General features: G+C 41.0%; 1 protein-coding gene across 2 annotated transcripts in view; it reads left to right on the top strand.

Moving 5' to 3' along the window:
* Positions 1-374: 374 nt before the first annotated feature.
* ell (elongation factor RNA polymerase II) overlaps positions 375-24,173 on the top strand; it is a 99,391-nt gene continuing 75,592 nt past the window's right edge. The window contains exon 1 of one of the 2 annotated variants that reach the window (XM_062039300.1): positions 375-745. In XM_062039300.1, coding sequence (XP_061895284.1) covers positions 611-745 — 135 coding nt within the window. In that variant the 5' untranslated portion in view covers positions 375-610. The remainder of the gene's footprint in view (positions 746-24,173) is intronic. The other variant, XM_062039299.1, reaches the window with a different exon arrangement.

Genomic DNA, 24,173 nt, shown 5'->3' with positions numbered 1-24,173 from the left:
TGGGACGGTACATTTAAAAGCTAAACATTTTGTGTGTTCAAAAATGCATCTGTGGATTGGTTTTGGTGTTTACAGATTGACTCTTCCCACACAGATTTAGAGTGACGTAATAGAATGATCTAATACATCCTTCCTTGCAGTTAAGCCAGCCTATTCTTTGAACTCACATCAAACTATTTTGTTTTTTGTTTTTTTTGCCAAAAGCATGACGGTAAAACAAATGTTAAAATTAGCACTATTACAGTGAATAAGATATAGACATACAAAACACGTTTGACAAGTACATTTCCAAAATGGATTGTGCGATATATCGACATCGCCATCTAGTATCACGTGACATTGTTACTGTAAGTGTTGCTCATGTAATTGCGCACAACACACACCTTAAGGCACTTGGCCTTAGAATTTAGGCGTTTCGCTACAAACTCCTCCTTAATTTATTCCGCCATGGGAGTGTTGGGGCGATACGTGACCGGATGACGACTTTAGCGTTTTGACGCTTGACGCCAATTTGAACCACAGAGAACGGGAATCGTCCGTCCGCGGCACCACAAGTGCGTGTGCGAGGGAGCGCGTGTGCGCGCATGGTGGGGGTGAACGGCGAGCAAAGATGGCGGCGCTGAAAGAGGAGCGGTGCTACGCGCTGTCCTGTGGAAGAGTGAGCAACGGCAGCAACGTCTCCGTCTTCCACGTCAAACTCACTGACAGCTCGCTGAGGGCCTTCGAAGGCTACCGGGGCGGGAAGGTAAGACCGGACGAGACATTCTTCGTGGGTGGGGAAGTGAGCCCTCGCGGTTGTGACAGGCGGCGGAGTGGGGAGTGGGGGGTACTCCAGGCAACTCACTAACCCCACTTTTGGGTCCCGACAGGCGGCCACGCCAAGCTAGGTCTATCTGATAGTTCCCCAGCAGTCTGGTGGTGTGTGCGAGATAGCTTTTTCTGGTAGCTACACCCAGACCTCCACCTTTTTTCTCTTTACTACTCAAGTTGTATTTAATTATGCGTGTCGTTTCCCCCTCTAAATATCAAACTTAGATGTTTTCCAGAAAGTTTGTTAAGCTGTCAAAACAACCCAGTGAAGCAGAAGTGCTTCAACAGTGCCATTTATCAACCTTATGTGTCAGTGGTGTCAAACGTACGGCCCGAGGGCCGGATCAGGCCCGCGAAGAGGTTTTATCCGGCCCCTCCGGGATGAATTTGCCAAGTACAAAAATTAACCTGACATGTTTGGAATGAAAGAAACAGCATTTCTAAATGTGTCCACTGGATGTCGCAATAGCAATTATTTGTATCTTTGTAGATCAGTGGTTCTTAAAGGCCTACTGAAACCCACTACTACCGACCACGCAGTCTGATAGTTTATATATCAATGATGAAATCTTAACATTGCAACACATGCCAATACGGCCGGGTTAGATTAGTAAAGTGCAATTTTAAATTTCCAGCAAAATATCCTGCTGAAAACGTCTCGGTATGATGACATTTCCGCGTGACGTCACGGATTGTAGCGGACATTTTGGGACACCATTGTGGCCAGCTATTAAGTAGTCTGTTTTCATCGCAAAATTCCACAGTATTCTGTGTTGGTGAATCTTTTGCAATTTGTTTAATGAACAATGGAGATAGCAAAGAAGAAAGCTGTAGGTGGGAAGCGGTGTATTAGCGGCAGGCTGCAGCAACACAAACACGTAGCGGCTATGTCGTAGCCGGTGTTTCATTGTTTACATTCCCGAACGATAACAGTCAAGCTTTACCATTGGCCTGTGGAGAACAGGGACAACATAGACTCTTACCAGGAGGACTTTGAGTTGGTTATGCATGCTTGTGGAGATGGGACGACAGAGACTCTTACCAGGAGGACTTTGAGTTAGATACGCATGCCTAGTGGTTAGAGTGTCCGCCCTGAGATCGGTAGGTTGGAGTTCAAATCCCAGCCGAGTCATACCAAAGACTATAAAAATGGGACCCATAACCTCCCTGCTTGGCACTCAGCAACAAAGGGTTGGAGTTGGGGGTTAAATCACCCAAATGATTCCCGGGCGCGGCGCCGCTGCTGCCCACTGCTCCCCAAGGGGATGGGACAAATGCAGAGGACAAATTTCACCACATCTAGTGTGTGTGTGACAATCATTGGTACTTTAAAGGCCTACTGAAACCCACTACTACCGACCACGCAGTCTGATAGTTTATATATCAATGATGAAATCTTAACATTATAACACATGCCAATACGGCCGGGTTAACTTATAAAGTGACATTTTAAATTTGCCGCTAAACTTCCGGTTCGAAACGCCTCTGAGGATGACGTATGCGTGTGACGTTGCCCGGCGAACACGGGTATGCCTTCCACATTGAAGCCGATACGAAAACGCTCTGTTTTCATTTCATAATTCCACAGTATTCTGGACATCTGTGTTCGTGAATCTGTTTCAATCATGTTCATTGCATTATGGAGAAGGAAGCCAAGCAAGCAAAGAAGAAAGTTGTCGGTGCGAAATGGACGTATTTTTCGAACGTAGTCAGCCACAACAGTACACAGCCGGCGCTTCTTTGTTTACATTCCCGAAAGATGCAGTCAAGATGGAAGAACTCGGATAACAGAGACTCTAACCAGGAGGACTTTTGATTTGGATACACAGACGCCTGTAGAGAACTGGGACAACACAGACTCTTACCAGGATTACTTTGATTTGGATGACAAAGACGCAGACGTGCTACTGTGAGTATGCAGCTTTGGCTTTTTTTTGCGTATGTACGTAACTTTTTTAAAATATATAAGCTTTATGAACCTTGGGTTAGGTGAACGGTCTTTTGGGCTGAGTGATTGTGTGTGTTGATCATGTGTTTGAATTGTATTGGCGTGTTCTATGGAGCTAGGAGCTAGCAGAGGAGCTAGGAGCTAGCATAACACGTACCGTACCGTAAGTGCGCGTCACGTACGTAACTTTTTAAAAACATATAAGCTTTATGAACCTTGGGTTAGGTGAACGGTCTTTTGGGCTGAGTGATTGTGTGTGTTGATCAGGTGTTTGAATTGTATTGGCGTGTTCTATGGAGCTAGGAGCTAGCAGAGGAGCTAGGAGCTAGCATAACAAACACGCAGGTGTTATTATGCAGGATTAATTTGTGGCATATTAAATATAAGCCTGGTTGTGTTGTGGCTAATAGAGTATATATATGTCTTGTGTTTATTTACTGTTGTAGTCATTCCCAGCTGAATATCAGGTACCGTGAGTATGCAGCCTTGGCTGCTAAACATTCGATAACTTGACCGTATGTGCGCGTCACGTACGTAACTTTTTAAAAATATATAAGCTTTATGAACCTTGGGTTAGGTAAACGGTCTTTTGGGCTGAGTGATTGTGTGTGTTGATCAGGTGTTTGAATTGTATTGGCGTGTTCTATGGAGCTAGGAGCTAGCAGAGGAGCTAGGAGCTAGCATAACAAACACGCAGGTGTTTTTATGCAGGATTAATTTGTGGCATATTAAATATAAGCCTGGTTGTGTTGTGGCTAATAGAGTATATATATGTCTTGTGTTTATTTACTGTTGTAGTCATTCCCAGCTGAATATCAGGTCACCCCCGGCTCTCACAGCATCTTCCCTATCTGAATAGCTTCAACTCCCCACTAGTCCTTCACTTGCACTTTACTCATCCACAAATCTTTCATCCTCGCTCAAATTAATGGGGAAATTGTCGCTTTCTCGGTCCGAATCTCTCTCACTTCATGCGGCCATCATTGTAAACAATAGGGAACTTTGCGTATATGTTCAACTGACTACGTCACGCTACTTCCGGTAGGTGCAAGCCTTTTTTTTATCAGATACCAAAAGTTGCAATCTTTATCGTCGTTGTTCTATACTAAATCCTTTCAGCAAAAATATGGCAATATCGCGAAATGATCAAGTATGACACATAGAATAGATCTGCTATCCCCGTTTAAATAAAAAAAATTCATTTCAGTAGGCCTTTAATCTTTAATCTTAATGCTTGTGGAGATGGGACAACAGAGACTCTTACCAGGAGGACTTTGAGTTGGATATGCGCTACCGTGAGTACGCAGCTGCGGCTTCCAAACATTTGATCGCTTGCCCGTACGTGCGTGCCGCTATGTGCATGTCACGTACGTAACTTTAGGGAAATATATGTGCTGTATGAACTTTGGGGAGGTGCCTTTAAAGGCCTACTGAAATGCGATTTTCTTATTTAAACGGGGATCGCAGGTCCATTCTATGTGTCATACTTGATAATTTCGTGATATTGCCATATTTTTGCTGAAAGGATTTAGTAGAGAACATCGACGATAAAGTTCGCAACTTTTGGTCGCTGATAAAAAAGCCTTGCCTGTACCGGAAGTAGCGTGACGTCACAGGTTGTGGAGCTCCTCACATTTGCACATTGTTTACAATCATGGCCACAAGCAGCGAGAGCGATTCGGACGGAGAAAGCGACGATTACCCCATTAATTTGAGCGAGGATGAAAGATTCGTGGATGAGGAAAGTGAGAGTGAAGGATTAGAGGGCAGTGGAAGCGATTCAGATAGGGAAGATGCTGTGAGCGGCGGGTGGGACCTGATATTCAGCTGGGAATGACTAAAACAGTAAATAAACACAAGACATATATATACTCTATTAGCCACAACACAACCAGGCTGATATTTAATATGCCACAAATTAATCCAGCATAACAAACATCTCCCCTCTCCCGTCCATATAACCCGCCAATACAAATCAAACACCCGCACAACACACTCAATCCCACAGCCCAAAGTACCGTTCACCTCCGTAAAGTTCATACAGCACATATATTTCCCCAAAGTTACGTACGTGACATGCACATAGCGGCACGCACGTACGGGCAAGCGATCAAATGTTTGGAAGCCGCAGCTGCGTACTCACGGTAGCGCGTATCCAACTCAAAGTCCTCCTGGTAAGAGTCTCTGTTGTCCCAGTTCTCTACAGGCCAATGGTAAAGCTTGACTGTCATCGTTCGGGAATGTAAACAATGAAATACCGGCTACGACGTAGCCGCTACGTGTTTGTGTTGCTGCAGCCGGCCGCTAATACACCGCTTCCCACCTACAGCTTTCTTCTTTGCTATCTCCATTGTTCATTAAACAAATTGCAAAAGATTCACCAACACAAATGTCCAGAATACTGTGGAATTTTGCGATGAAAACAGACGACTTAATAGCTGGCAACAATGGTGTCCCAAAATGTCCGCTACAATCCGTGACGTCACGCGCAAACATCATCATATCGAGACATTTTCAGCAGGATATTTCGCTGGAAATTTAAAATTGCACTTTACTAATCTAAAGTCGGTAGTAGTGGGTTTCAGTAGGCCTTTAAAGGCCTAGGCCTACTGAAACCCACTACTACTGACCACGCAGTCTGATAGTTTATACATCAATGATGAAATCTTAACATTGCAACACATGCCAATACGGCGGGGTTAACTTATAAAGTGCAATTTTAAATTTCCCGCCACACTTCCGCTTGAAAACGTTTTATTATGCTGACGTATGCGTGTGACGTCACGAGGACAAGGGAAGTATTCGGAGCCCGAAAAATCCTATACACAAAGCTCTGTTTTCATTTCATAATTCCACAGTATTCTGGACATCTGTGTTGGTGAATCTTTTGCAATTTGTTTAATGAACAATGGAGGCTGCAAAGAAGAACGTTGTAGGTGGGATCGGTGTATTAGCGGCTGGCTGTAGCAACACAACAAGGAGGACTTTGTTGGATAGCAGACACTAGCGCCGGGGACCTCACCTTGACTTCCTACGTCTCCGGGCCGCTGACCGCATCGTCGATCGCTGGAACACAGGTGAGCACGGGTGTTGATGAGCAGAGGAGGGCTGGCTGGCGTAGGTGGAGCGCTAATGTTTTTATCATAGGTCTGACGAGCTCCCGTTGCTAAGTTAGCGTCGTTAGCAACAGCATTGCTAGGCTTCGACAGGCGTCGAATACACATTAACCGTGTATTTACATGTCCAGTGTTTGGTTCGGTGTCTCCTGAGTAGTATTGTTGAACTTCTGTCTATCCTTCCAGTCAGGTATTTATTTATTTAGTGTCTATCTGCATTTGAGACAGATGCTATCACGTTAGCTCATGCTAAAGAGCTTCGTTGGTATATTGTCGTGGAGATAAAAGTCACTGAATGTCCATTTCGGCTTCTCGACTCTCATTTTCAAGAGGATATAGTATCCGAGGTGGTTTAAAATACAAATCCGTAATCCACAATAGAAAAAGGAGAGAGTGTGGAATCCAATGAGCCAGCTTGTACCTAAGTTACGGTAAGAGCGAAAAAAGATATCTCTTGAACTGCATTCTAGTCCGTCACTGTAACGTTCCGCATCCACGAATCTTTCATCCTCGCTCAAATTAATGGGGTAATCGTTGCTTTCTCGCTCCAAATATCTCTCGCTCCATGTAAACAACGGGGAATTGTGAGCAGCACTACAGCTTGTGACGTCATGCTACTTCCGGTAGGGGCACGGCTTTTTTTTATCAGCGAGCAAAAGTTGCGAACTTTATCGTCGATTTTCTCTACTAAGTCCTTTCAGCAAAAATATGGCAATATCGCGAAATGATCAAGTATGACACATAGAATGGATCTGCTATTCCCGTTTAAATAAAAAAAAATCATTTCAGTAGGCCTTTAATCTTGTTGGCTGTACCGAACCCGAACCGTAATCATAAAATGATGTTATTATATTAAAGAAATACTAATAAAGATATATTTTACAAACGGAAAGTTACAGGAATCTACACATGATCCCATGTTTACATCTCATTGTGCAACATGTGAATGTTTTAGTGGGAACTAAATGCGAAAAAAATTGGCCCTCGTGTGTGAATGTGAGTGTGAATGTTGTCTGTCTATCTGTGTTGGCCCTGTGATGAGGTGGCGACTTGTCCAGGGTGTACCCCGCCTTCCGCCCGATTGTAGCTGAGATAGGCTCCAGCGGCCCCCGCGACTTGAAGCGAATAAGCGGTAGAAAATGGATGGGATGGATAAATGCGATATCTGAAAGGGGTACACATTATTTCCAAAGAAGGACCCCCCACCCAGACATATAATACTAGTACACAGCTCATGAAAAACAATATGTTATAGTCATTGTAAGTGGGCCAAAACATTTATATTAGAAAATAATCTCATGGAAATGACTTTCGTCATTTGATTACAATAATAAAACATTGAACTTGTTATTTTGTCAGGTTTGGGACAGGTGTGCTGCAGGTGTGACCACAGTGCATGTGCACGTCTGACGTCGCTCACATGTGCTCCACATGAATGCTCAAGGAGTTTTTGCGTTTGCTCACACATATGGAAAATTAGAGGGAACATTGTTTGGTGGTATCCATAATACGCAGACAGGGAGAAGTTTTTATTTACACGATGAGTCGGGCGTGTCTTGACCTCCGCGGCGGAGGCTCTGTCGAACCCCTAGGGTTCGATTGAACCCAGGTTAAGAACCACTGTTGTAGATGATGCTACATACAGTCACGATCAAAAGTTTACATACACTTGTAGAAACATACTTGAAGACACATATCTTGCCAACCCTCCCGATTTTCCCGGGAAAATCCCGAATTTCAGTGCCCCTCCCGAAAATCTCCCCTGGCAACCATTCTCCCGATTTCCATACGGACAACACTATTGGGGGCATGCCTTAAAGGCACTGTCTTTAGCATCCTCTCTCACCTGAAAAGGAGACTATTATATACGTCTCCGTTATCCATAGGTTTATCTATAACCCATAAAGTAGGCAGGCATGGAGCTATTTCTCAGCGTGTGTTTATTCCAGCCGGCACGTTAATACACTTACACACAACATCCGGATTCCCATCATGCATTGCTTCAAAACTACGGCAAGTAGTAATGTCCAAAAACATAACAGAGACGAAGCAGAAGAACAAAGAAGAGACATGGCAACGACGAGTAAGAAGAAGAAGTACGCTTGCAAGTTCCAAAATGATTGGAAAAAATAATTTCAGTTCATCCAGGACAGCTCGAAGGGGAAGGGGTATGCTGCCTGCAAATTTTGTAGATCAGACTTCTCCAACACGGTGGATTAACGGATATACTCATTCATGAACGGATATATATATATATATATATATATATATATATATATATATATATATTATATATATTAATATATATATATATATATATATATGATATCATATATATATATATATATATATATATATATATATATATATATATATATATATATATATATTATATATATATATATATATATATATATATATATATATATATTATGATATCATATCATATATATATATATATATAAGAAACACTTGAAAGAAATTCGGAGGTCTCAAGGTTTGCAAGTATGAAGAACATAATGTCATGGCTGTCTTGCGTTTCCGATCATTTTCTACAACTCTTATTTTTTTTGTGACAGAGTGATTGGAGCACATACTTGTTGGTCCACAAAAAACATTCATGAAGTTTGGTTCTTTTTATGAATTTATTATGGGTCTACTGAAAATATGACCAAATCTGCTGGGTCAAAAGTATACATACAGTAATGTTAATATTTGGTTACATGTCCCTCACAATACGAAGGTCCCGAGTAGTCCTAAATTCAATCCAGGCTCGGATCTTTCTGTGTGGAGTGACTAAGTGGGTTCCCTACGGGTATTCCGGCTTCCTCCCACCGCCAAAAAAATGCACCTGGGGATAGGTTGATTGGCAACAGTAAATTGGCCCTAGTGTTTTTGTTTCATCTGACATCACATGGACAAAGATAAGACCTTCTGGAGGAAAGTTCTGTGGTCGGGGGGGGGGGGGGGGGGGGGGGGGGGGGGGGGGGGGGGGGGGGTTGGTGGTAGCGGGGGTGTATATTGCAGCCCAGAAGAGTTAGGTCTGCAAGGTGTTCCGGGTATTTGTTCTGTTGTGTTTATGCTGTGTTACGTGTGGATGTTCTCCCGAAATGTGTTTGTCATTCTTGTTTGGTGTGGATTCACAGTGTGGCGTATATTTCTAACAGTGTTAAAGTGGTTTATACGGTCACCCTCAGTGTAACCTGTATCGCTGTTGATCAAGTATTCGTTGCATTCACGTGTGTGTGCGTACAGAAGCCGCACAAATCTTGTGACTGGGCCGGCACGTTGTTAGAATGGATGAAAAGCGGACGTGACGACAGCTCGTAGAGGACGTTAAAGGCAGTGCCTTAAAAGGCACGCCCCCAAGACTGTGGTTCGGGTGGACTACGAGATATAATGACTGATGAACACCTTTGTTCGATATTGAAGCTCAAAGCCTGAGCCCCGACATTAATGAACTAGCATCCAAGAAAAGATGCCAGGTATCTGGCTTGGGCACATCAGATTAGATCAGTGTGTTGCAAACTGAGGCAGTTTAAAGTCCTGAATGGTTGGTTTATTCATTGTTATTTTATTTTCAAATGTATTAGCCTGTGGAAAAAGTTAATGTTGATATTTACCTCAGAATGCTGCAATAGAAAAAGAGGCATTACATTTTTATTTAAATTGTATTTGATATGCTATTGATAATTTTTAATTATTATTATTATTATTATTATTATTTGAAACTCAATTTTGCATGTCACTATAAAGTTATATAAGCCTTGCTTGTTCAATATCAATGCAAAACTTGTTTGGGTCCCTATTAAAAGGTTAATTTGTTCAACCTTGGCCCGCGGCTTTGTCAATTTAAAATTTTGGCCCACTCTGTATTTGAGTTTGACACCCCTATAGTAAATAGTCATGAAAATAAAGAAAACACTTTGAATTAGAAGGTGTGTCCAAAAGTAAACAAGACACAGGGTATTTTCTGGGAGCGTAGGCAGCACGTTAGCGATGTAGACGTAACTTTGATATACCAGATATACCCGCGGACAGCCATCTACAAAATGTGCAAGTATTAAGAGAACAGTGGAGCAGCAGCGCCAAGCAAGTGTGACGTCATGCTTGCTCAGCTCGCTTTTCGTCGTGGACATTAAGCAACTGAAGTAGAGTCACTAAACACGAGGACATTCTATAATTACACCAGAAAAAGATGCAAGATTTGTTGCTTGTCGTTTTTAGTAAAGAAAAAGTCACTAAAAGTCTCTCGACAATTGAAAAGAGAGCAAAACGATACAATCTGAAACATGTTTGTTGATTAATAATAACACAGATTTGTTTTTAAATGTATGAACCGTACATTCTGGACCATAAGCAGCTACTTTTTTCCTACACTTTGTACCCTGCGGCTTCTATGACGAAGCGGCTATTTGATGGATTTTTCTTCACTGGGGGCAATAATAAAAAGAGTTACACAAAAAACAAGCAAAAACACTGATAGTGTTTAATTGTGCTATGACGCCATCTTTTGGACGAGTTCGCTCTCCACAGGAGCTGCAGTGTCCTTCAATTTACATGTAGTGCTTTCAACCGGAAGTACTGTGTTGTTCAGTTTTCTAGCCATACATAGCGTACCTACTCGTATGGATTCTTCATCAATCACTTCAGGCAACGCTTGTAAGTTTTACAATATAACTAAAACTATTTATACTTACTAAACCGTCTCATGTGTGATGTCTGTAGGAGTGTTTTGATGCATTTTTGTACGTTCTATCAAAATGTAATGACGCTAGCATCATTAGCATTAGCTAATATGCTAACTCGTTTACGAGGGTCTGTGTTAATATTGTTAACTTACGACGGCTATTTGTATTGTTTCAGTTTCAGAAATTCCTCAGTAAATTCACCAAAATGTCACTGTGGAGTTTTTGAGTCTGTTTAGCTGATTGGAGAACTAGCTTCCGCAGCTAGTGGGTCCATGACGATGACTTCTGTTTTGTTTGATCAGCCGTTTTACAGCAATGTTAAAAACACAGTTTGGAAACAATTAGGCATGCATATAAACATTTACAAAATCTTTCTGTGTAAATAACTCATTTGGCAACGTATATATCTGCGGCTAATATACTGATGCGCTCTGTAGTCTGGAAAATACGGTATACATTTTTGTAGCATTTTAAAGAAAATCATATCCTCGCAAATTATGACATCATGGTGGCCACGCCCCCAACATCACAATTGTCTTGGCAATCTAGGGGAAACCCTGATCTATATATGTCTATTTGTCTAATATATTAGGGGTAATTGACCAAACAAGTCTTTATTATCAAAACAACACAGCAACAACAACGTCAAGTTAAACTTTCAATGTGCGCACACACACAAAAGTCCCTTTGGTGCTCTCGAAAACATTCACAACCATGATGCTATAATTAAGAAAAAAGTAGATTAGACGAAGGCAGAGATACGAGGCAGAAAGGAGCAGTGTGTTACTGCTCCGAAAGAAAGTCCTCTTCCTCCGGTGTTCCCTCTCCTCTCTGAATTTAAGTCTGCAGCGATTCCCTCCTTCCTTCCAGGTTGTTTTGTTGTCTTTTTTATTTTTATTTTGGACCCATATTGAATAAGCAAAATAGACAAAATGTGGTGAATGGCGAGAAAAGAAACACACGCTGAAGCACTGAGAAGTGGCAACCGAGTAATTGACTGCATTAACAGTCGTCTTTGGCTCTCATGAAGTCTGCATGAGTAGTTGTTGTTGTTGTTGAAAGGAAAAGTGAGCGTTGTGATGCGTCTGTGAAATTATTATGCCACCGTAGGCTGAAAATGAGCAAAATACTTAATATTACGTACACTATATTGCCAAAAGTATTTGACCACCCATCCAAATGATCAGAATCAGGTGTCCGAATCACTTGGCCAGGCCACAGGTGTATAAAATCTAGCACTTAGGCATGGAGACTGTTTCTACAAAAATTTGTGAAAGAATGGGCCACTCTCAGGAGCTCAGTGATTTCCAGCGTGGAACTGTCATAGGATGCCACCTGTGCAACAAATCCAGTCGTGAAATTTCCTCGCGCCTAAATATTCCAAAGTCAACTGTCGGCTTTATTATAAGAAAATGGAAGAGTTTGGGAACAACAGCAACTCAGCCACCAAGTGTAAGGCCACGTAAACTGACAGAGAGGGGTCAGCGGATGCTGAAGCGCATAGTGCAAAGACTTTCTGCACAGTCAGTTGCTACAGAGCTCCAAACTTCATGTGACGTTCCAATTATCCCACGTACAGTACGCAGAGAGCTTCATGGAATGGGTTTCCAATGTATCTAAGCCGTACATCACCAAGTCCAATGCAAAGCGTTGGATGCAGTGGTGTAAAGCACGACGCCACTGGACTGTAGAGCAGTGGAGACGCCTTCTCTGGACTGATGAGTCACGCTTTTCCATCTGGCAATCTGATGGACGAGTCTGGGTTTGGAGGTTGCCAAGAGAACGGTACATTTCGGACTGCATTGTGCCGAGTGTGAAATTTGGTGGAGGAGGAATTATAGTGTGGGGTTATTTTTCAGGAGTTGGGCTTGGCCCCTTAGTTCCAGTAAAAGGAACTTTAAATGCTTCAAGATACCAAACATTTTGGACAATTCCATGCTCCCAACCTTGTGGGAACAGTTTGGAGCGGGCCCCTTCCTCTTCCAACATGACTGTGCACCAGTGAACAAAGCAAGGTCCATAAAGACATGGAGGACAGAGTCTGGTGTGGATGAACTTGACTGTCCTGACCTGAACCACGATAGAACACCTTTGGGACGAATTAGAATGGAGACTGAGAGACAGGCCTTCTCGACCAACATCAGTGTGTGACCTCACCAATGCGCTTTTGGAAGAATGCTCGAAAATTCCTATAAACACACTCCGCAACCTTGTGGACAGCCTTCCCAGAAGAGTTGATGCTGTAATAGCTGCAAAAGGTGGACCCACATCATATTGAACCCTATGGGTTAGGACTGGGATGGCATTCCAAGTTCATATGTGAGTCAAGGCAGATGGCCAAATACTTTTGGCAATATAGTGTATTATGAATGTGCTTGTTACTGCATTAAATATACAGTATATTGACAGAATGTACTATATAAAATGTTGATTATAGGCGGAATGGAGCGACTTACTTAATTTTGCCAGCGTTTAGTTTTGAATTAGAATGCATAAAAAAAGAAAAACTTATGTGTTCTTGTATCACAAAAGGATTGTGAGTGATAGGCACAATTCCCAAAAAAGTTCAGTTCCTCTTTAACAAGTTACATCACGTAGTTACATTTGCACAAATCAACATGTCCAAATAGAAGTATGAGGAAGGGAAGGTTATAGTTAATCCTACCCCTTCTCCACGTCTATTACTGATCATTAATTTACACCACAATGTTTACATGTTCACTTCCTTGCTGAAAGGAAGAACGGTGTTGAGGAAAATTTGTGCTGTCAAACGATATTATTTAATTAGATTAATCACACTTTTGCATTCATATTAATCACAATTAATCACAGTAGATTACTTTGACAGCCTTACAGAAGTATAACATTTCAAGTAATTAACCATTTCAATGATTATATTAGTACATAGTTTCATACTTTGTACTTTACTTTCTTCTAATACAAATGTGTGCCACTTAGAAATGTATACATTTTATAGTTATCTACATTTAGATGTGTATTTGTGAATTTAGTCATTAATAGAGCACGTTAGTTTACTTGACTGTTGTTCATGATTTTTTTATGACTATTTTGTTGAAACAAAAGGTTAAAAATATGTTACATTGCAGTATTTCTCCCTATTTTGCATAAACAGTGTATTTGTGAAATGTATCCAGTATCCATTAATTAGTTGGAAAGAAAACTCAAAAAGTACAGGCACATTTCGATTAAACTTTCAGGAATTGTGCGAAATGGAATAAGGAACAACTGATTAGATTTTGGCCGTGATCCTGATCCTTTTTACTATGTTAAATGACCTTTATGTTACGAAGCTGAACTCCTCTCTGTGTGTGTGTGTGCTAGCGGCCCAAGCTCCCGCCTCCACCCACAGAGACAAAGAGAGTGAACGACTGACAGGAGGGTTTACTCGGTTTATATAATTGGTCTGTTTGTTAACAACATAACTCAAAAAGTTTTGGGCGGATTTTAATAAAACTTTCAGGAAAGTCTGAATCAAAATAAGGAAAAGGAAATAATGTACCTTAGAGAGCGGAATTATACGGTGTCTCCTTCGAACTGTTTTTCCATAAAGCTTACCATCAGCAGCTTTGCCATATTTTCATGGATAAATGCTTGTGGATTGTATGGTGCAGTATTGCAGCACTACTGTGCTTGTACTGCTTTGCCAAATTGGCTACACACACCTCAGTTTCTCAGTGATTTATATTTTAGTACAATTATTATCATCCACTTCTTCTTCTTAACCCGGTCCTTCACATGTTTTGACAGGCTTTTCTGGCATTTGCTACACAAGCTAGGTATCTAAAGCTTGCTCTTAACCCCACATTTTTCCTCGCAACTTAAAGTAAAAAAAATAGCCGAAAGACTCGTCTCTCAAAAGATTCATAAGGTGGAGGCACATGTAACTTTCTTGAATTCCTTCACCTTCTTTTTCAAAGTGCTGGCACTTGCAACTTTCTTTGCCCCCTTGGTGGTTTATTTTGCAGTTGTACTGTACTAGACACATTGCAGTCCGTTGATTGGTCAAGAGATGGTAGTCACGAGGGCTGCACGATTTATCGACATCAATGTTTAAATTAGTGCGATAAATAAGCGCAAGAGGCCATGGTTGTTTTTTTTCTTCTCTCCGCCGTCATCGGCATTTGAGTGGCGGACATATTCACTAATCAGAATTGTTGAGCCCTGCGTTTGTTCGTCTCTCGCTTTAAACAAGGGTGAAAGACGTCTCACTCAAAGCACCTGAACGCGTTTATTTTAACAGTAGAATTAACTGAATGCAGTGAGCCCTCTTTTCAGTCATCCACAATCTTTGTTTCAGTGGAGGGGGGAGCTCGACTGCTTGCTAACACAAACAGGAAGCACAGACAGCATCCTTACTCGCAACTCGCCAGTAAGCAGTGCCACAAAGTAACAACAATTAGGAGGAACAACATAATACAAAGCTAAATGTCCCGTTGTGATTATATTTCAGCTTTATATTGGATGGGGAATACGGACGAATGAGCGAGAATGCTGTGATCACGTGATGGCAATAAACAAAAAGACAACTTTAAGATGTTAAATATTTAAATTAAATTTTGGCCGACAGAAATGAGTCCATGTTATGTTTTTTTACGTTTGTTTATTTACCTTCCACAATGATAAACAATTCTACAGTAATGAGAAATACAAGATGATATCCTTTTAAATGGTTACTTGCATATAGTACAGGGGTCACCAACGCGGTGCCCGCGGGCACCAGGTCGCCCGTAAGGACCAGATGAGTCGCCCGCGGGCCTGTTCTAAAAAAAAAAAAAAAAAAAAAAAAAAAAAAAAAAAAATCAAAAAAAAAAATTTTTTTTTTTTTTTTTTTTTTTTTTTTTTTTAAAAATTAAATCTACATAGAAAAAACACAAGATACACTTTCAATCAGTGTATCAACCCAAACAACCTCCCCCATGCACACTCATCCACACAAAAGGGGTTATTTCTTTCTGCTACCAATATTCTGGTTCCCACAACATAGACAACACATCTGCAAGGGACACAGTCCCTGAAGCACACATGATTGTATAGGCTGCTGGTCCACTAACATTTTCATTAATTACTATTTTTTATGTAATTATTTTTATATTGTTTTACTTTATTTTTTATCCAAGAAAATGTTTTTTATTTATTTATCTTATTTTATTTTATTTTTTAAAAAAGGGCCTTATCTTCAACAGACCAGGTTGTCAATGAAATTAGATTTTTTTAAAGGGTTTTTAAACCAGGCCCAGTCCAGATAATGTCCAAGTCGGACTCAGCAACACACACCTTCATTCATGTACACAGAAAAAAATTAGGGAACACAACAGATTGCATATAATTTATAAACAAAACACTTTGCATTCCATTCGAAAGGACGTTCCCTTTAGATTTCCAATCCTTAACATTTTACATTTATCATAATTAAGCTTAAGGCCAGATTGCTGTGAAAATATGTCCAAAAGATTAAGAAGGTTCCGCAAACAATGAGGAAAAATCATATCTTTGTGAATCAGCCTTTTCTGACATGAACTTCATCAAGAACAAACACAGAACACGCCTCACTGATGCACATCTGCAAGACTCACTCAGAGTTGCAGTGTCAAGTTACACACCAGAGTACAACACACTAGTTAACAGCATGCAATGCCAGGCTTCCCACTAACTGACAAAGAAACAGATAACAGATTTGGTGTCCAGTTCAAAGTGTGACATGATTTAAAAATTTGAGAGTTTACTTTTGTATTTTACATGAGTTATTTGTACAAACATGGTGCAAAGTAATTCATGATTTGTTAAAAAATGTTAGTGGCTAGCTAGTTAAAATGGGATATTTTGATTTCACAAGACTGTCTTAGAAGTGATCATTTGAAAATGTTCAATTTGAAAAATGTGCACTTAGAGAAAATATAAAAATAAAGTGTTGCATAGTGATATTTATCTGTTTCTATATATATTTATTGCGAGAAATCATTAAGATGATCAGTGTTTCCACAAAGATAAATATCATTAATTATTAATAATAACAGAGTTAAAGGTAAATTGAGCAAATTGGCTACTTCTGGCAATTTATTTAAGTGTGTATCTAACTGGTAGCCCTTCGCATTAATCACTACCCAAGAAGTAGCCCTTGGTTTCAAAAAGGTTGGTGACCCCTGATATAGTATATAGTATGAATACATTACATTATAAACACTGTATAGTTTTTATCATTATTTCTTCAGTTAAAGAGCATGATGTTGACAAGAGCTCTGCGTCTGTTTGCATAAAGCCAAATATTTTTTTAAGTAAATTAATGCATATTGTTCTTGTGTGTAGCACCTTGAGGCAATAATATGTTGATTGACAGTCTAAAAGTAACATGTCTTCCTTCACTCGTTATTTTTGCATTTATGCATTTTTATGTATTATATATACAAATTGCAAATCGTGCAGCCCTACTAGTCACTTGTGTGCGAGAAAAGGAGAGGAATAGGAAGAACTCAACATTTCAATTTCAAATGTGGAATGAATGCACTGTTTTGAATAAATACATGATTCCCTATCAGTCTACTGCAAAGGCAAATGCTGCAAAAAATTTGACTTGTATTTTGACTAAAATAATGGAAAAAGGCATTTTTGCTGTTGCAGTTCACAGCCCAAATCAATTTTCTTATGATTAGCACATTTGTAAATAAGAGTGTACCTCATTGTTTGTCTTTGTTTGCTATAATATGGAACATACTGTACATGCATTATTACACCAATTGTTACCAATAAATGTAGTCTTTGTGGTGGTATTAATACATGTATTGTATTAACATTGAAACAGTTCCAGTGTGTGGTAACTAAAAGCTTCATATATCTCTGAACACAAAGTGGACTCTGTGAGCCTTAAATAGATTTGTGTATTGGTGATTATGCCAAATGTGCAACAGTCATCAGGCAGAGGTTGGATGCTTCCTGTTTGAGACGTGACTGTCAGCTGGTGCTCTCTTGTTCCGTCTCGTGGACAGATTGAACGAGAGCGACACGAAGCATCGGCCGAGGAGCTTGTCTCCGTCTTCTAACCAGCTGTGACGTAAGCGAAAACTTGACGACTGAGATCAAGCTCAAGGAGAGTTCTGATCAAGCTTTAAAATTTGCTTGAAATGTTTACAAGGTGTGTTGCTGCCCACGGACAGTTCAGTTCATAGCTTAGCTGTTTCATCACACTGCTGTGAGCTGAGTCATTCATTTGTTTAACCTCACGCAGGCCCAACTTTTGTCTTGGGGTAAGATATCAAATTGCTGACATGCATATTCTTTAAAACTGACCTAATTATGGTTGTCTTAAAAAAAACAACATATGTGCATTCAGGAGAAGCCCAGACTTCCCTTTCCCCAGCGACTTGTCCAATTTTTCCTTGGGGGATCCCGAGGCGGACACACAGTCTCCCCAACGAGTCCTGGTTCTTCCCCGTCTGGTCAAACTATAATTTCTTATATGATCTTATGCACATGTTTGACTCCACAACTTGATTTTAACGTCTTTTCAAATGCTATTATAGTATTACCAGTCGTGAAATGTGACTAAAGACTTAAACGCTGTAGACATGACATTCAGTGCAAAATCCAATTAAAAGTTAGGATAGGACTTTTATCCATCCCACAATGTAGACATTCCAAGGTTGCAATGCAGATTTACTTACAAAAGTTAGTAGTAGAAACTACAGGAAACAAGTCTATTATTGCACACATAAGTAGTACACTTTTTGTAAAAAAAAACAAAAAACGTTTTTTTATCCCGTATTGTCAGGATTGTTAAATTGCAAGCCATAATTTACATAAAGGAATAACATTACATGATATTGTCAAAACATTACAATAGCATCCTGCTTTAGCTGAGTAGAAGTGTAAAAATGTACTTATCTTTTTGTTTTTAAAAGTAGTGGGCGATACTAAAAATATGATCGTAAATGCATACCAAGTAGGGATAGGAATTGACGAGTTTTTCCGGTTCTAAATTCCACTTTCAGTTGTGTTCTTTATTGGTTCTCTTATCGATTCTTAATTGAGGAAAAAAAAGAAACGTTGTCACTTTACAGGTAACATGACCTTACAAAGCCTACAGTGAAGTCTTAAGAGGCATACATAGCATAGAAACAAACCTTTTTGAAAAATAAATATAAGAAATCTCCTGTTTCAAGCAAATATTATGAAGAATAACTGACAGTGGATGTCTTCAAAGTAACAATGTAAACAATGTAAAGTTTAGTGTCTTTCAACTTTTACATTATGGGAAGCAGTGTCCTCTAGACTAGACTAGACTTCCTTTTTATTGTCATTCAAATTTGATTGATTCAGATAAGAACGAAATTTCGTTGCATAAGCTCATGGTAGTGCAGGATAAAAAAGCAATAAGGTGCATATATAAATAAATAAATAGGTTACTGTACAGATAAATATATTGCACTTTTCCACATGCGTCCACGTTTATGGATGTATGTTATATTGTCTTTTTTATTCCAGCGAGTTAATCCATTTTGGGGGGAGTTGAGGGGATAATTTAATTATGATGCGTTCAAGAGTCTTACTGCCTGAGGGAAGAAGCTGTTACAGAACCTGGAGGTTCTGCTTCGGAGGCTGCGGAACCTGCTTCTAGAGTCCAGCAGTGAAAACAGTCCTTGGTGGAGGTGGGAGGAGTCTTTGCAGATTTTCTGAGCCTTGGTCAGGCAGCGGCTTTTTGCGATCTCCTTGATAGGAGGAAGAGGAGTCCTGATGATCTTTTCCGCCATCCTCACCACTCTCCGGAGAGACTTCCAGTCTGAGGCATTGCAGGCTCCAGTCCAGACAGAGATGCTGTTGGTCAGCAGGCTCTCTATAGTGCCTCTGTAGAATGGGGTGAGAATGGGGGGAGGGAGCTGTGCTCTTTTCATCCAACGCAAAAAGTGCATGCGCTGCTGAGCTCTTTTTACAAGAGCTCCGGTGTGTAGGGACCAGGTTATATTGTCAGTTGTCTGCACCCCCAGGAACTTGGTGCTGCTTACTATCTCCACCGCTGTGCCGTCGATGAAGAGTGGAGCGTGGCTGGACTGGTGCTTCCTGAAGTCAACGATTATCTCCTTGGTCTTGTTGACATTCAGGACCAGGATGTTGGTTCTGCACCAGTCAACCAGATGTTTCACCTCGTCCCTGTAGTCCATGTCGTTATTGTCACGGATGAGACCCACTACTGTCGTGTCGTCCGCATACTTCACAATGTGGTTGGTAGTGGACCTGGCGCAGCAGTCATGAGTCATCAACGTGAACAGCAGCGGACTCAGGATGCAGCCCTGGGGGGGGCCGGTGCTCAGGGAGATGGTACTGGAGGTGTTGTTGCCCACTCTCACAGACTGGGGTCTGTCTGTGAGGAAGTCAAGCAGCCAGTTGCATAGGGGGGTACTGAATCCAAGGGGGGCCAGTTTGCTCACCAAGTGCTGCGGGATGATGGTGTTGAATGCTGAGCTGAAGTCCAGGAACAACATCCGCACGTGTGTGTCCTTTCCTTCCAGATGTTCTAAGCTCAGGTGGAGTGCAGAGGAGATGGCGTCCTCTGTGGAGCGGTTAGGGCGATAAGCAAACTGGTATGGGTCGAATGTGGGGGGAAGTCTGGAGACAATATATTCCTTTACCAGCCTCTCGAAGCACTTCATTATGATGGGGGTGAGTGCAACGGGGCGGTAATCATTGAGGGAGGAGATTGTGGGTTTTTTTGGCACTAGAATGATTGTGGCCGTCTTAAAACATGATGGTACCACAGCCTGGGTCAGCGAGATGTTGAAGATGTCTGTGAGAACCCCTGCCAGCTGGTCTGCACATTCCTTAAGCACCTTGCCCAGAATGTCATCAGGTCCCGGTGCTTTCCGGGGGTTCACTCTCCTCAGGGTTTTCCGGACATCCGCTATGTCCAGGTGAGCGGCTGCTCATCAGGGCGAGGGATGGATTTTCTCGCCGGAGTGGTGTTAAGTGCCTCAAACCTTGCAAAGTAGTTGTTAAGGTCATCTAGGAAGCTGATACTGTTGTCACAGGGACAGGGGGCAGCTTTATAGTCCGTGATGACCTGTATGCCCTGCCACATTCGTCTAGTGTTTGTAGGGTTCTCGAAGAAGTCCTGCACTTTCTGACTGTGAGCACGCTTTGCAACCTTAATGGCACGGTTCAGGTTAGCTCTGGCTGTTTTTAATGCCACCATGTCGCCAGACTTGAAAGCCTTGTTCCGAGCCTTCAGCATTGCACGTACCTCACTGTTCATCCAGGGTTTCTCGTTGGCCCGTGTGGGGATGTTCTTGATCACACTGACATCCTCCATGCACTTCTGAATGTATGCAGACACAGACTCTGCATACTCCTCCACACGTGTGGTGATTTTCGGTGGTAATATTGTATATTAGTCTGGAAAATGTTGTTTCTCAGAAAATATAACTTTTAATAATGTAAATACCTCATAAACTGATGTTAGGCTTCGCTGGCTTCAAATATCTTTTCTGTGTGACGGATTATGAGGTGGCGACTTGTCCAGCCCTGCTTTCCGCCCGAGTTTAGCTGGAATAGACTCTGTGTCGCCTTGGAAACGCTGGAAACTGAAGTGGTGCTTTTCACTTTACCGAACGCAGACTTTCTTACCTCCGCCAAAGAGGTTATGTTTTGGCCTGGGATTGTTTGTCTGTTTGTTAGCAACATAACTTTTTGAGTTATGGACAGATTTTTTTCCAAAAAACAATTCCTTTTATCTACGACAAGTACGAACACACTTCACTTTCTTATTACGACGTTCCACGCCTCCATCTTGCCAGTCCCGCACTTTGCAAAGGATTCTGGGAGACTTTGTTTATTTACAGACCCGCCCAAAGCTAAAAAAGCAGAAGAAAACTACACTTACCAAGTTTTCGTTTGATACCGTCTCACATATTATTGAGAAGACTTTGAAACCGAAATACAGCGGTATTTATAATACCCTTACATCCCTACTGACTACTCTAAAGTACAAAACCCAAAACCAGTGAAGTTGGCACGTTGTGTGAATCCTAAATAAAAACAGAATACAATGATTTGCGAATCCTTTTCAACCTATATTCAATTGAATAGACTGCAAAGACAAGATACTTAACGTTTGAACTGGAAAATTTGGTTATTTTTTGCCAATATTAGCTCATTTGGAATTTAATGACTGCAACATGTTTAAAAAAAAGCTGGCACAAGTGGCAAAAAAGACTGAGAAAGTTGAGGAATGCTCATATACTTATTTGGAACATCCCACAGGTGAACAGGCTAATTGGGAACAGGTGGGTGCCATGATTGGGTATAAAAGCAGCTTCCATGAAATGCTCAGTCATTCATAAACAAGGATGGCGCGATGGTCACCACTTTGTGAACAAATGCGTGAGCAAATTGTCCAACAGTTTAAGAACAACATTTCTGAACGAGAAGGAATTTAGGGATTTCACCATCTACGATCCGTAATATCATCAAAAGGTTCAGAGAATCTGGAGAAATCACTGTACGTAAGCGATGATATTACGGACCTTCGATCCCTCAGACATCAAAAACCGACATCAGTGTGTAAAGGATATCGCCACATGGGCTCAGGAACACTTCAGAAAACCACTGTCAGTAACTACAGTTTGTCGCTACATTTGTAAGTGCAAGTTAAATCTACTATGCAAAGCCAAAGCCATTTATCAACAACACCCAGAAACGCCGCTGGCTTCGCTGGGCCGCAGCTCATCTAGGATAAACTGATGCAAAGTGGAAAAGTGTTTCTCAGTTCGAACATTAAATATATTGTTTGTGCAGTCTATTCAATTGAATATATGTTGAAAAGGAGGGAATAAGCGGTAGAAAATGGATGGATGGATGGATTTGCAAATCATTGTATTCTGTTTTTATTTACGATTTACACAACATGCCAAATTCACTGGTTTTGGGTTTTGTACATTATATCTATATCCAAGTTTACTTTCTATCGCACTGTCACTTGAGAAGATGTGCTGTAATAAAATAGTATTGGTTAATGAAATTCAATGAATTAATGAAGGTGTAGCGTATGGAAATTGGACAACTTAGTTTTGTTTGGCCTTGCCAGGGGTCGGCACTGAGCACTGTTCTTCTTGTCCCTGTCAAGGAGGTTATTCCACAAAACCCTTGGTTACTAAATGACAAGTGAGCTCTGTCTTCCTTTTTCTCTCTTTCTATCCCCTCCTGCTCCGGCCCGGCTGCACCAAATGATAATATAAATACATTTAATAAAGTCAAAATACAAGTAAGGCAACAAGAGAAGTATCCTACACTTCTCTTTTGTAAAGTAAATCTGAACAGCCGATATGGGCATCTACATCTGCTATATGATTTGCCCGAGAAGCTGGGCAGGACATTATAAAAAATAAAAAAAAATGACAAGTGAGCTTTTTTGGGCATTTTGCAGTGACTAACATTAACTTACATCTTAATGACAAATGGAACAAATATGCAAGATGTGGGTACGTGTCCTCAACTGCTTGTCCGTATGGGAATTGTTTGGCCTTGGCAAAGATCTGCATGCAATGCATGACATACAAAATGTGTCTTCATGCACGGGTGTCATTGGCTACACCCGGCATTTTTGTTTTGTTGTAAATCTGGACTTTTCCTGTATATTCTAATTAGTCCATATTACCCCCGGTTCCCCATTTCTGGAGACACAGAGTGAGAGATTTTGCAGCTTGAAGCTGGTTCGCCCGTACCACTGTGATGGTTATTTAAGGAATGCAGACTCTCCAGTTTCAGTAGATCATGGGACGCTTCGACTGAGAGAATCCTATACCATCATGGGACGCTTCGACTGAGAGAATCATATACCCGCTGGGGCCAAATATGACTCGAAATGTCACGGTGCGTCTCGGTCTTGTATGGCCACTTTGTGATCAGTCGATCTCGTCACCTGTGGTGTCACAGCACAGGGCAGTAGGACTCCCTGACCCACATAAAGTAATCCGTTGTTGCATAATTTACGTCACACTTTCTGACTTGTAAGCGTTACGTGGACCGGTTTGTGCAAACACTTGGTTAGTCTTTAGTGATGAGCTGTCAGTCATGACGAAAGTAATAATGAAACAATCAATGCTTAGACTCCATGTATTCAGAGATTCCGTATCTCTAATTAGCATGGAAAGAATAGATTAGATTAGTAATAGGGATGGACTTTGGCCAAGACAGTGTATGCCAGTGTCTCTCTGAAAAAGGCTAATAAGTGCGAAAAGGTGAATCTGGACGAGGTTTTATTTTTATTTTTATTGTAAATGCCCCAAACTGCTCAGTGATGGTTACATTTGCAATGTAATGACGCGTTAAAGGGGAATTGCACTTTATTTGGAATTTTGCCTATCGTTCACAATCATTATGAAAGACATGACAACAGGTGTATTTTCTTTTTAATGCATTCTAACTTGTAAATAAAAGTCTGCTTACAACGGAACCAATGGTAGGTCCTCTATTTTGCCCATAAAAACCCAATAAATAACCGCCAACAATACTCCATTTACATTTTGTGACTTGAATATTAAAGGCCTACTGAAATGCGATTTTCTTATTTAAACGGGGATAGCAGGTCCATTCTATGTGTCATAC

Source organism: Entelurus aequoreus, linkage group LG27, assembly GCF_033978785.1.
Source record: "Entelurus aequoreus isolate RoL-2023_Sb linkage group LG27, RoL_Eaeq_v1.1, whole genome shotgun sequence".
Classification (NCBI taxonomy): Eukaryota; Metazoa; Chordata; class Actinopteri; order Syngnathiformes; family Syngnathidae; genus Entelurus; species Entelurus aequoreus.
The sequence above is the reverse complement of the archived record's forward strand: the minus strand, read 5'-3'. Positions and strand labels throughout refer to the sequence as shown.